At 39.4% G+C, this 13,848-nt stretch overlaps 1 protein-coding gene across 1 annotated transcript in view; it reads left to right on the top strand.

Annotated features, from left to right (window-relative positions):
* Positions 1-2,722: 2,722 nt before the first annotated feature.
* WDR59 (WD repeat domain 59) overlaps positions 2,723-13,848 on the top strand; it is a 63,675-nt gene continuing 52,549 nt past the window's right edge. The window contains exons 1-2 of the mRNA XM_044659368.1: positions 2,723-2,815; positions 12,296-12,345. Coding sequence (XP_044515303.1) covers positions 2,723-2,815; positions 12,296-12,345 — 143 coding nt within the window. The remainder of the gene's footprint in view (positions 2,816-12,295; positions 12,346-13,848) is intronic.

Here is a 13,848-nt window from a genome sequence, read left to right as displayed (position 1 = left end):
AAATAGACAATTTACACAAAGTAAATGTCAGGTTTTTTCAGGAGTTGGGGTGAGGATTACCATACTGGCAACTGGAGATATCAGGAAACTTTGAGATGATAGCAAAGAGAGAGTCTGCAGAGAAACTGCCTTGTCTAAGGAATAGCAAGAAGTAGACATAATTATAGCAACTGGCATTCCAAATTCTCACTTGATCCCTCACAACAACTTTGGGAGGTTAGTGATAATTCCTTTTCATAAATATGAAAATTGAAGCAGACAGATATGAAGTTATTTATTTGCCCAAGGTTATATAGTCAATGAAGGGATTAATGTATAGTAATCCTAGAAGTCAAGTTGTGTAGAACTTTAGTTGACAGAGAGGTTTATACTTGATCCCACAGGCTAGATGGATCAGGGAATTAGAGCTCTGTCCCCAGAATCAGAAAGACATCTTCCTGAGTTCAAATCCAGCCTCAAACATTTACTAGCTGTGTGATCCTAGGCAAGTCACTTAATCCTGTTTGCCTCAGATTCCTCTTCTATAAGATGAGTTGGAGAAAGAAATAGCAAACCACTCTAATATCTGCCAAGAAAACCCCAAAAGGGGTCAAGAGTCAGACATGACTCAACAACAATAGAGGCAATAGGAATCCTCTGAATTTTATTGACCAGGATAGTGATATGATCTCAGCTCTAGGGATATAAATGCAAAACTGATATTCATTTGTCAGAATGATCTTCTGTAAGGCTAGGTCTGACCTTAATGAGCCATTCCTTGTAATTAAAAAAATATAAAAAGAATAGAAAACAAGCAATTTAGCAAAACTAACCAACAAGTCATCTGAATCTTGATAGTACATGCAGTATTCCACATTCAGAGTCCCCCACTGGAAGGGATTGTGTCATGGCCCCATTGGTAGTCTGATGAAGTCCATGGACTACTTCTCAGAATGTTTTAAATGCATAAATTAAATAGGTTTATGGAGAGAACCAAATACATTGAATTATAATTATCAAAATATTTAAAATACATGTTCACAGATCCCAGGTTCAGAAGCCCTGGATTCATATTGAGAATGGTGGTGACCAGAGAAGGCCATTTGGATATAGAATCACAGGGAATGTGAATTGGCACCAGTAGGGAGTAAATTGTCTCCATCTTTCAGGGAGCAAGAGGAAGTCTTCTCTATATTGGATCTTCTGAAACTGTGTTTGATTTGTGAGATCATAGATTTAAGTTTTAGAGGGAGGATATGTATGTAGCCAGTCCTTCATTTTACAGATAAGAGCCTGAAGCCCCAAAAAGTTAATTGATCAATTTAGTTCAGGCCTCTAGGGCCAAGAGTTGTGCTGTTGGGAATCTGAGTGGTGGGGAAACCCTTGAGTTACAATTGCCATATTTGATGTTAGAAGCAAAATGGTGAGGTGATAATACAAATAGGGAGCATTTATGTAGCAGCTGCTATGCACCAAACATTGTACTAGGTGCTTTACAAATATCTCACTTGTTCTTAAAACTGTCAGGTAGTTGCTATTATTATCTCCATTTTACAGATGTGGTTAAGTGACTTCCCTAGGATCTCACAGCTAATAAGTGTCTCAGGTCTTCCTGATTCCATGCCTGGCATTTAATTCACTGCCTTACCTGCTACCCTGTGAGTAAAGGAACATGTCAGGACAAATCTGATTTCTGGTCCGACTGATGTCTCTTGGATTTGTAGGCGTGGTTAAATGAGGCAGTGTTTTGGAGCCCTGGGAAATTCAAAGAATAGGAGATATAGATCTGCATTGGTAGAAGGAATTTCTTCATAAAGAGCTTCTATATGAAGTTTTGGACCAGAAATAAGGATCTTGAAAACTTTTGTTCATATACCTGTATTACATAACATCTGCCTAGAATGTCTTCCCCCAACTCCACCCCTTCTGTCAAATAAATAGGAGTGCTTTTAAGTTCATCTCAGATACTACCTTCTTCATGAACTCTTCTTTAATCACTCTGCCTTTTTCCCCTTGCCCAGACCTCACATAGGACTTTGTTTTGTTACTCAGACGCAATCAAAATCAAAAACCACCCTGGTCCTCCAATTCTTCATCTATAAAATAAGGCATATCTTTGATGGTCATTTCATTCAGGGATGTACTGGAGCCAGCTCAAACTGGCTCCTGAGAGTCAACTTAAATTTTTAGTGTGAGAATTTAGACCTTAGAAATTGGCAAATACCACAAATCAGGGCTTGGTTTATTGCTTTATTGTTGTCTAGATCTCAGGAAGTGATAGACAAAATGTAATAACGCAGATTAAACTTAAAAGTATATCCTACATACATTTTCCTCTCTGGAGAGCCAGTTTTTGCCAGCACATTACCGCTTTCATTTCTGGATGTGTGATCCTATTGTTTATTAATATCGTTCTCTTTTAGTGTCTTAGTCCCATTAGGATGTAAGGTCCTTAAAGATGAGGTCCATACTTTACCTAAACTTTATGTAAGTACTTAAATTTTTGTTGCAGAATATAGAGTGGGCAGAGACAATCTAGTCCCTTCTCTTCATTTTACAGATGAAGAAAAGGAGCTTTGCAGTTTTGGCCAGTTGATTTGCCTAAGGTAGAATAAAGTAATAATAGCTGAGATTTAAGCCTGAGTCCTTGGGCTCCAACTCCAGTGTTGTTGCCAGTATAACACATGCTTTCTGCCCTATACAACAAAGGAAAACAGAACTCATTCCTTTCTTAATAGTAAAGATGAAAAGAGCTACTCATCGGTTTCTCAGTGGTGCCTGGGACCCAGCTTCCCAGAAGGGATTTCGTCACATCATTTATCCTGAGGACATTGAAGTGCTTTGCACTGGTTCACAAAACACATCTAATTGTTAGGGTGGGTCTCTCCAGGGAAACACAAGTTATCCAGGAGATAACAGTTTCTCCATCCTTGTGGATTGTTTTTGCTAGAAGGGACAGAGGATCCTGGGTTCTAGGGAAGTTGCAACTTGTTTCAAGTCAGCCAGGGAGAAGGGTGTGCCTAAGATGTGTTTTGAGTCCTGACCCTCTGGTTTCAGAGCCAGTGTTCTTTCTATCCATGCTGGCAGAACAAACCTATGGATTCTCCTTCAGAACTTGCTGTGTGGAAGCTGCTAAACTTCACGTCCTTTATTCTCATCAGAAACCCAGATAGTCTCACCCCATTTTCAGTGATGATATAATTTAAGCAACCTGCAGTGAGAATGCTGGCACATATATTAGGATGCTATGAAGTATTACCAGAAGTAATTAAATCTAACCAACAGTTGTCATTATAATGGAACAAAGGAAATTTGCCAGTTTAACAGCTTTGTGGGAGTTTTTCTTTCTGTAACTTTAGCAGTTATTAGAAATTAGTACAGCTTTTATAGTAAATCCTGTTCTTGAGTTGTCCTTGGCCCAGCTCATTTATTTTATAAACTCTTGCTTTCTGTCCTAGTAACAACTTTTAAGTCAGAAGGACAAGGGCTAGGCAAACTGGGATTAAGTGACTTGCCCAGGATCACACAGCTAGGAAGTGTCTGAGGCCAGATTTAAACCCAAGACCTCCTGGTTCCAGGCCTGGCACTCTTTCCGCTGAGTTACCCAGCTGCCCCCATACTTTCCTCCTTTTAAAATTGAGGGACTGAGTGCTTATGGCTTGTCCCAAATCACACAGCTAATAGTAATCTGCCCCCAGGTAAAGTCTGACTTTACCTGGAGCCTCCAGGTTCAATGAACAGTTTTTTCCCCTCTCTGTTTTCTTTCATAGAAAGGAGGAAAAAATTAAGACTCCTTTTTTGGTGGTACTTTATTATGAGTTTTCAGACTAAAATGTGTTTTCAAATCAGTCCCCATGTTTTATAAATGCTTTTTCATGTGGTTTTTGGAATGTTACAGTGAAGGAGATCTGGGTTCAGATGAGAGTTTTTGTTTTTAATTTTAAGATTCATTTATTCCATAAAAAAGGTATCTGTTAGGTCTGTCACCAGCTAGCAGCCAATAAAAATGGTGCCCAAGAAGCAGTTATTTCAGGGATCCTTGGACATTGACTCATGCCATTTTTGAGCTAGGTCACCTAAATAGGAAACTTGGGAGTTTGCCTCTGTGAAGGCCTTATTTTCCAGGAGAGAGGAGAGAAGACATGATGAAAGAAAATAGAATCAGTTAATATAGACCAGGATTATGTATAAAGAAAACCACTGTACAGCTCTCAAGCTGAGAGAGCAGAAATTACTGGATAGGGAATCTGGGGATCCCCAATCACTTAAAATCATTATGGCTTTGGGTTAGTCAGCCTCATTGGGGCTTAGGCTCTTAATCCATGCAATTAAGGGAGTTGAAGTAAATGATCTCCAACATCTCTTCTAGGCCTAACTCATCTGGTGGCTTGGCATTCAGTATTTAGAGGAACTAGCTTCCTGGAAAGATTCTTTCTTAGAGTACAAGATAGATTTTGGAAAGACAAGGTAGAGAGAATTGGGGAAGAGGTTTGCCTGGATGCTAAGGCACAGGAAGCCCTTTTGGAGGACTTCAGTGTCATTGGGGAATAAAATGAATTCTCGGGACATTCGAAGGAATTGAGGACAACTAAAAGCAAATACTAAAAATAGTTTGTCTAGCAGCATGATTTAAACATTAGGGCCTTCAATGCCTTTACTACAAGGCTGTTCCCTTGGTTCTTTCCTAATTAGAGTTTGTATAGAAGTTAGTGATTTAAATAAAAAACAGATGATGCATTTATCAGATTTGTAAATGACAAGTTAGAAGGAATTGTTAATACATCTGGATGGCAAAAGCAGGGGCCACAAAGCCCTTGATTAAGTAGAACTGATGAAAGTTAAATTGAACACTCCTTATTATCATGACCAGATTGTAGGTTAAAAAGGAAAAAAAATCCCCACATAAAAGTATGGAATGGGATAGACTGCACTTATTCATGTGAAAGACTTAGGGAACATTGTCTGTAATCTTACTATGATTCATCAGTGAGATATGGCTTGAGGGGGACAGGCAGGTAACTTTGCAACCTAACCAACCTTGGTCTGTGTCAGCATAACGGTATCTAACCAAAGGGAACTAAGTCTTTTCTGCCTTGGTTAGACAACACCTGGATCTTATGTTCAGGAATGGTGAGAAATCCCAAAACTTTGTGGGGGAGGGGTGGTGGGAGAATGGTTGAAGAACTAGGACTCTCTCTGTAGGATAGAAACTTCAGTAGGGATACTTAAAAGCTTTCTTAAAAGATTTAAAGTGGGATAGCTAGGTGGCTCAGTATATTGAGAGCCAGACCTAGAGATGGAAGGTCCTCCATGTAAATTTGGCCTCAGACACTTCCTAGCTATGTGACCCTGGCCAAGTCACTTAACTCCCATTTCCAAACCCTGTAATGGCGAACCTATAGCACAGGTGCCAAAGGAGGTATGCAGAATGCTCTTTGTGGGCATGTCTCCTCCTCTCTCCCCTTTCCCCCTAGTTCCTTACTAGAAAGGCAGAGGGACTTAGGCAGAACTGCTCCCCTCCCCCTCTCCATCATGTCTGAGGACAATTTTTTTTTCACTTTACCTGCCCCTCTGCCCAGCAGCCCACTGGGAGCTCTTTCTCCCTCCCCTGTGTCAGGTAAGGGGGGGATATGCGTGCTCAGCATTGGGGAGGTACAGGGCAGGGCACACAGGCTCTAAAAGGTTCACCATTACTGGCCTAGCCCTTACTGCTCTTTTGCCTTAGAATGGATACACAGTATTGATTTTAAGATGGAAAGTAAGTGTTTAAAAAAAAATTTTAAAGGCTCATCATTTAGATGGGAAAATAAATTTGTATAGTTCCGGGCAAGAAAAATATGACCAGTGCATAGTAGTTATTTAGGCATAATATCAGGAAAAACTTCTAAAACTTTAGGAATATCCCCAAATGGCATAGATTGCTTTGGTATTGAGTCCTCCCTATAACTGGAAATATTCAAGCAGGTGTCAGACATGTTATGGAAGGGATTCTTTTTTTTTTTTTTTTTTAAACCCTTGTACTTCAGTGTATTGTCTCATAGGTGGAAGATTGGTAAGAGTGGGCAATGGGGGTCAAGTGACTTGCCCAGGGTCACACAGCTGGGAAGTGGCTGAGGCCGGGTTTGAACCTAGGACCTCCTGTCTCTAGGCCTGACTCTCAATCCACTGAGCTACCCAGCTGCCCCCGTATGGAAGGGATTCTTATTTGGGGAGACAGATTGGACTGACCACCATTAGAGTTCTTTTCAACTCAGGAATTCTGTGATTCAAAAATTTGATTGACATCTTTTGTTTTTATTTTACCTTCATTTCCAAATATATCACTGTCTTTTCTCTCTCCAAAGAGCTGTCCCTTATCACAAAGATTTTTAAAAAGAAGGAGGGAAAAGTTCAATAAAACTAACCCACATATTGATTGAGTTTAAGTATGCAGTATTCAGTACTCATGGGCGCCTGTCGTGGTAAGGAAGGGAAGAAGGTGAAGTTTCCCTCCAGGCCAAGCTTGATCATTATCTTGCTTGATTACATAGGTTTTAGATTTTGTTGTTGCTCTTGTTCTCTCCTTTTAAAACCTCGTTATAGACGGGCATTTTATTTTCCTGGTTCTGCTTACCTAAATTTTTTCTTTTTAAAAAATGATTTCATTTTGCATCAGTTCATATCCTCTCTTGTTTCTTTGAACTTACATTAATTGTTTCTAACAACACAGTAATAATCAGTAAACTTTGGCCTGTGTGCCAGGCATTGTGCTAAGTGTGGGGGATACGTACAAAAAAGAGGCATAAGACAAACTCTCAAGAAGCTTTCAGTCTCTGGGAGGAGACTACATGTAAACAAATATACAAAACAAACTATATTCAGAATAAATAGGAAATAACTCTCAGAAGGAAGGGACTGGAATTTAATGGGGTTGGTGAAAGATTTTAGTTGATACCTAAGTGGACTTGAGAAGAGAGAGCATTCTAGACATGTTGGGGGGGATGGCCAGGGAAAACGCTCAGATCTGAGAGCTGGAGTAGCTTGTTTGTGAAAGTGGAGATCATTTTCACTGGATCCAAGAGTAAATTGTGTGGGAGTAAGGAGGAAGACAGCTAGGACATGGGTTTTGAAGGACTTTTGAGTGCCTACAATTTAGCCATTCCCCATGTGAAGTGGTCATCTTTTGTTTTCATTTTCTTGCTGCCACAAAAAGTGCTTCTATGAATGTTTGGGTGCCAAAGGGACCTTTTTAGTCTTTACTTTTTCTGAGATATATTCCTAATGAGATGTATGAGTCAGAGGGTATAGACATTTTGATACTTTTTTTTTCTTAGCATAATTCCATGTTACTTTCCAGAATGATCAGACCAATTCACAACTCTACCTAACGTGTATCAATGTGCTTGTCTTTCTGCAACCCCTCCAGCATTGATGATTTCCATCTGTTGTTAGAGTATCAATTGTAAAACTGCAGATTTGTTTTGATTTGTATTTGTCTTCTTTTTAGTGATTTGGAGCAGTCTTTCATGTGGTTGTTAATACTCTGAAATTCTTTTGAGAATTATCTGTGCCCTTACTCATTGGAGAATGGTTCTTGGTTTTAAGAAATTTTCTTTAAGGCTTTCCCTTGGGACTATCGTTATTCTTCTATTTGGCTACTTTATCCGCATTTCCTGGTATAATTGATCAGAAGATGGGTGACTTCTTCAAACCATTATTATCTGGACATAGAATTGAAAATTAGAAAGAGGAACAATATCCCTGTTGCCTTAATGGTTTGTGATTTATGAGTCTCATCATTGCTACAGCCCTTCTACACAGACAGGCAGCATTTGTGAATATCTTTGCTTGAGGAAAACAATCCATTGCAAATTCAAGGCTAAACCAGTTCTGGCAAATTCTCCTACTAATGTTGTATAAAGCTGTAGGGGGACAGACTATATTTTCTACCTGTTTGCTTTTTAAGTTCTTTTAAAAAAAAAAAACAAAACAAAACAGCAGAATCAGTTTTAGTAAAGATGACTGACTAGAATATGAATGTTGCATTTTAGTTTTTATTTTCTCTAGAAAGCTTCATTTAGATATGGTGAACAGCCTATGGTAGTCTGCCAAAGAAAATAGCAAACCTGCTTGTCAATTCATTCAGCATTCATTGACTAAACTTCCACCTCAGTTAAACAGTGTTCTGGGACAAGGACAGATTTGAGATAAGGCATGTTCTTTGTTTTCATTGAGCGCCATGGGCACATAACTGTGATGTGTATTGTGTGATAATTGATCATGCAAAAATGGATTTTAGATATCATTGAGCCCTTTATTTTACAGATAAGGAAATTGAGGCCTAGATATATAAAGTCACTCCTAGAGTCACAGCTGGTTAATGGCCATTGAAAAAGAAGGTTCCATCATAAGGAAGAGATATGTGTACTGCAGCCATTGGTTAGTATTCTAAGAGAATCAGCTAATTTTCAGTAAGTGTTCAAGGAGATGAGGAAGAATGAATATGGTATCCAAAACAGCTTTCCTAGTATCACTGGTCTCTAATTTATGGAGATTAGATCATGTCATTTAAAATTATCTGATTCTTTTATGCCACTGGATTTCATTTCTTGCTTTTAGTGTATGAAATCTGATAATACAAACATTATAGTCCTTAATCACAGACCTATGACAAACTGACATTAAAAGAATTGACTTGGCTCTGATTTGCATTGATAGAATGTTTCTAGCATGCACCATTATTTAGAAGGATGAATACAGAAGTGCTTCCATTTCTCAGGAATACATTCCTATTCTTGCTAGTTCGCCTGGGATTTCATCAAATAGGAAGATTTGATTTCTTATTGGACATTTAAGATGATCAAGCCATCGTAGTCCTTAATTCCACAAAGGCCCTATGCAAAATCCTGATTTCCTTTGAAATTTAATTAGAATGAATATGTGGGCAGGTAAACCTGCAAAGCTCCATTTTTATGAATTTCTTCCACAGAGATGAACTTACAAGGACCATTTATGAATGTACACCAAAGTGTAAAATATGGTACAAAGTACTGGTCTCATAATAAAATTCATCTCCATGTTGATGACTTTACATTATGAAAACATTTTAGAAATAGAAATGTTATAAATGTTATACAGGACTATACATATGTACAAGACTAAGGGTACTACTGAATGACTGTTGCGTAGACCTCTTCTTCTCCTCACACTGCTCCTACTTGTCCCACCCCCTTACATAGAGGGGAGAATTCTCTGTGGTCTGCAGAATCTTCATTTAGATAGATGGATGAAAGAAAAAGAAATTAAGTGTTTGCGTGTTCCGGGCATTGAAAATACAAATAGAAAAATTTAGACTATCCCTGCTATCCAGAAGCTTAGACTCTAATTGGGCATACAAGAAAGTTCATCTCTAGATAGAAAGAAAAGCCTGGAAGTCCCATGGGTGCTACAGTGGGGCAGATTGCAAAACCCAGAGACCCTTTGAGTAAGCCCTTAAGATGAAGAAGGATGGCAGGGATGCCAAAGGCTTCACTACTCAGATGTTTAGAAGACCAGTTGAAATAATTTTTTTTTTAAACCAGAAAGTCATCTTATGTACTAATTGTATTTTGAGCCACCAGTTCTAGTCATTCTTTCTTGAGTTTAACTTTGCCTCAGGTAGAAAGAATTAAACAACCTTCTGAGACTCCATAGGGTGTCTAATATTGAAAACTAGATCTCACTTTCCGACGAAGGACTAAAGGGTTAAGAGAAGCTCTACCCTTTTCTTCCAATAAAATATGCCCATGCTAGGTAGGGGTAGTTGTGAATAATACATTTCTATTCTTGCTTACTGTATTAGAAGAGAGTTTGAGTGTGACAAATACTTTCAGGTCTAGAAAGAGTGTCCAGAAAAACAGTTCTAGTAACATTTGATCAGAGTCTCCTCTGGACCAAGCACTGTTCTGGTTTGTAAAGACAAAGGTAAAAATAAAATGGTCTCTTCTGTCAAGGGGTTATAGTATCATGGAATAGGATTTAACTTGTTTATAGACACCTACTATGTGCTGTAAAGGTGAAATTTAATGGCTGGGCAATAATTTTATGAAATTATGTGGTCACCAATATTTATTATATCTTGAGTCAGAAATTTATTTACAAAATAGAGGGGAAACAATAAAGTAGAGAAATGTGAAAGTGGTTAGAGAAAATACCTCAGCCAGGAGGGCTGGTGGTGAGTAAACACTGTGGCCTCCAAGATGGAAGCTAGTCTCTTCAGAAACTAGGAAAGGAGTTAGCTCTTTTCACTCACCCAAAGAAGTAGTTCAGGAGTCAGAGTCTAAGTTGAAGCTGAACTCCCAAGTCCATGATCCAAGCCACAGTCTCCAGTGAAATTCCTTCAGAGACTGTCTCCAGAAGACATTCTCTTCAGATCATCTTCTCAAAGTCAATCTGCCTCAAGCTGAAGGATTCCATGGCTTTTATGGTGACCTCTTGTCCTGTTACATCTTCACAGGGGCCAATCACAGTTTCTAAATTGTCTAGCACTGCCCAGGAGGCAGTGTCTGTGGGATTGACTTTTCACCTTCCAAAGCTTAAGTTATCACCTTCTGAAGGTTAAGTTCTCATCTAACGGTGTGAAGTTTCTAAAATTCATCTTCTGGAGAGGTGAATACTCATCCTGGCTGAGTTTCTGAGGGTGTGAATTCACTAAGTGGTTTGAGAGTTCCTTGCCTAGTTCAAGCTTGTGTTGATTCAATCAAAAGGTGGACAAAGGAGAGTTAATCCTGTCTTCACAATCTAGTGAGGTACTTAAGTTAGTGTTAACTCAGGATAAACAATAGAGTAAAGAATTCTCTTTCATAGGGCTAGGCACTGAGCTAAGCACTTTTACAAATAATCTATTATTATCCCCATTTTACAATTGAGGAAACTGAGGCAAATAAGTTAAGTGACTTGCCTATGGTCATATAGTGAGTAAGTGACAAAGGGTGGATTTGAACTCGGGTCTTCCTGATTCCAGGCCAGTGCTCTCTCTACTATGCCACTGACTGCCTCTGGTGATAAGTATTAAGGTAGAGAGTGACAGGGGACAGAGAAGAGATCAGGCAAGATATTATATGAATATTTAATAGTTAGAAAGGTCCGGGGAAGGCTGCATAGAGGAGGTAGCCCCTACTGTAGGACATTGTGAGGAAACTGATGGCTTCTTGCTATCCTCACCTTTCAATTATGACTGTCTTACCACCAACCCTGACTTTTATCAAGTGCCCAGACCCAAGAGCAGATGTCATGTAGAGGCCTTTCATCTTTGCTGTCAGATTGCCTGCATTACTGACTGGATTTCTTTTTGCTTCTGCCCAGGATGAGGGTAAAGGAGTAACTGTCAGCCTCTAGAGCCCAGACTTTAAGACTTTTGTCCCTTATACTCTGACCTCTTTCTTGAGGTTGTACAACTATAAAAAACAGATTATTTTAGCACAGCCTTTGTGATCATACCCAAATGTTCAAAATGGGATCTCCCTTGGTAGTCCTGGAAAAGGCCTTCAGTAGGAGGATGGCAGTAATACTGCTGTAAGTAGTGCCAAGAGTAGCTAGGTATAAAGTGACTTTCAGATGCACGAGGATTTGAACCTACCCAAATAAGAGAATTCAGGGCTACAATTGCAGTGATTAAAAGCAAGTTCTGACTCCAGCCTGAAGGCAAACTCATGTGGTTCAGTGCTCATTTTGGGGAATTGGATATTGAATGATGAAAATGCCTCTTCCCAGGAACTGGAAACCAGTGAAATGTCCTAGAAAATCTTGATTGTATGTGAACTTTTCTTTTATCTTGCTAAAAGTTTAAATTCTGAGGGAGCCAGGAAGAGGAACTCACAAGAGCTTGGTAACCTGGTATTTGTTGGCCTGATCTTGGTGTTAAAAAGATAAGATTTGAATATGGCCATCTACTTGTATGGCACCTAAAAGGAGCCCATGTCCTTTGAAATCACCACACTGATGTCTAACCTGTTTGGGGCATCAGGGTGGGATTTGACTTTTATAGTTTCTCTTGAGTGCATCCAGGCCCTATGACCCCTCATCATTACTCCTCTTCCCATTTTTTGATGTATATATTGAACAAAATGATAACAGTTGCCTTTTTCTGAGTTAACTGAAAGATAATTAAAAGTCCATCTTTATAGGATCTGATAATTATTAGTCAGAATGAGAGTCATTCACTCTCTGAAGAAAGACTTTTCACCTGGGTAAAGACAAAGGCATAATGAAAAAATAACTAAATCTCTTCTGTTTGGGGCTTGGCTGGTTCATTTCAGCTTGTTTTAAAAATTGAACAATTGTTTATGTTTTTCAACAGGCAACTGCAATGTCTGTAGATTGTCTTGGGCAGCACGCAGTGCTTTCTGGGTAAGTGAGCTCCAAAGTTCTCCTGTTCTGCGATTTCTGGGAACAAGATGTTTCTGATCAAAGAAAAAGCTATCTTGTATTGCCTTCAGGGACCAAGGCTCTGAATTCATGGGAGTCATAGATCAAGAGTCTCTGGTACTATCCAGCCTGCTCATTTTATAGGAGAAGAAATTCAGTCCTTGAGGAATTATGTGACTGGCTCAGAGTCACAGGAGCTAAGGTTTGGGCTCCAGATCTGATCTTTTTTCACTTTCCCATGCAGCTTCCTTATGTCCTAATTCTCCTGATCCTAAGGACACTTGAAGATTTCTCTTTGTTTATCTTGGTGCCCACTCAAGTACCACATAAGAATAATATGAATCCGTACCTTAAGTCTTGAGATTACAATATTTAAATATATTCTGTACCTGATTTTTATTAGGGGTCACATTAGCAATTTCCCAGAGGTCCTGTCAGAATTGCCTTAGAAAAACATGTGCTAGTCAATTTCCCATTCTCCCAGTAGGAAAAGAGTGTCGTGTCAGTAGGCACTGGGGGCCAGTAGCCCTCAACCCACTTTTCTCTGTGACTCTCCATTTACCTCTATCAGAGGTCCCACTCCCCTCCATTCTGCTCCTCACCTTCTCTCTTTAATTTCACTTCCCTGACTTTGCTCTTCAGGCTCTAATTTTCTTTGTCTTGGCTCTTTTTCAGAGGGAAAAACCTCATCTTATCGCCTTGACTTCTCTGCTTTCCTATCTCTAGCCATTTGGGGAGAAGAATCCAAAGTCAGAGCTTGTTCCTAGAAGACCAGAGTGCATACAAAGCCTCTCTGGTCCTTAGTAATTCTCTGACAATGTCCATTATCTTCTCTTTGGGATTTGGCTTGTTGATGTCTAGAGCTTGTACTTTTCCCACTCTAGTCATAGAGTCTCTGATAACTAGCTTCTCCTGTCTGAAATTCTCTTACCTCCCAGTTATTTACATGCTCTTTAAATTTCCTCTGTTTCCCCCAGGCAGGAACTATTAGCCTTCTTTCTTCTCATTGGCAAACTTATCTTTATGGATATCTTGTGGTTCTGGGTTCTCTTTAGCAAAGAGACTGACTTCTACAGAACATGTTTATGCATGTAGCAGGGAGCATGTATGCATGTAACTAGCACACTAAAAGTGAAATAGTGGGGGAAGCAGAGTTGAAAGACTTTGTTAGTTTTGTCCCTTCCAATTTCAAACATTTATTAAGTACCAGCTATACATAGGGCTCCTCTAGAAGGTGCTAGACCTACAGAGACAAAAAGGAAGTAGTCTTTGTTCTTGGGGAACTAGCATTCTCCTAGGGGACATTGGTCATATACACAGATGAATATTACAAAATCTTTCAAGAGATGTAGAGCATTAATATTGTGGGCAGAAGAGGAATCAAGAAAGCATGCTTTGGGAGAAGTGGTCCCTGAGCCAGGTGTAGGTGAGGAGAGAGTTCATAGCTCCTTTGGGGGACAGCCTAGATAGAGGGATGAAAGAGAG

Source organism: Gracilinanus agilis, chromosome 2, assembly GCF_016433145.1.
Source record: "Gracilinanus agilis isolate LMUSP501 chromosome 2, AgileGrace, whole genome shotgun sequence".
NCBI lineage: Eukaryota > Metazoa > Chordata > Mammalia > Didelphimorphia > Didelphidae > Gracilinanus > Gracilinanus agilis.
The sequence above is the reverse complement of the archived record's forward strand: the minus strand, read 5'-3'. Positions and strand labels throughout refer to the sequence as shown.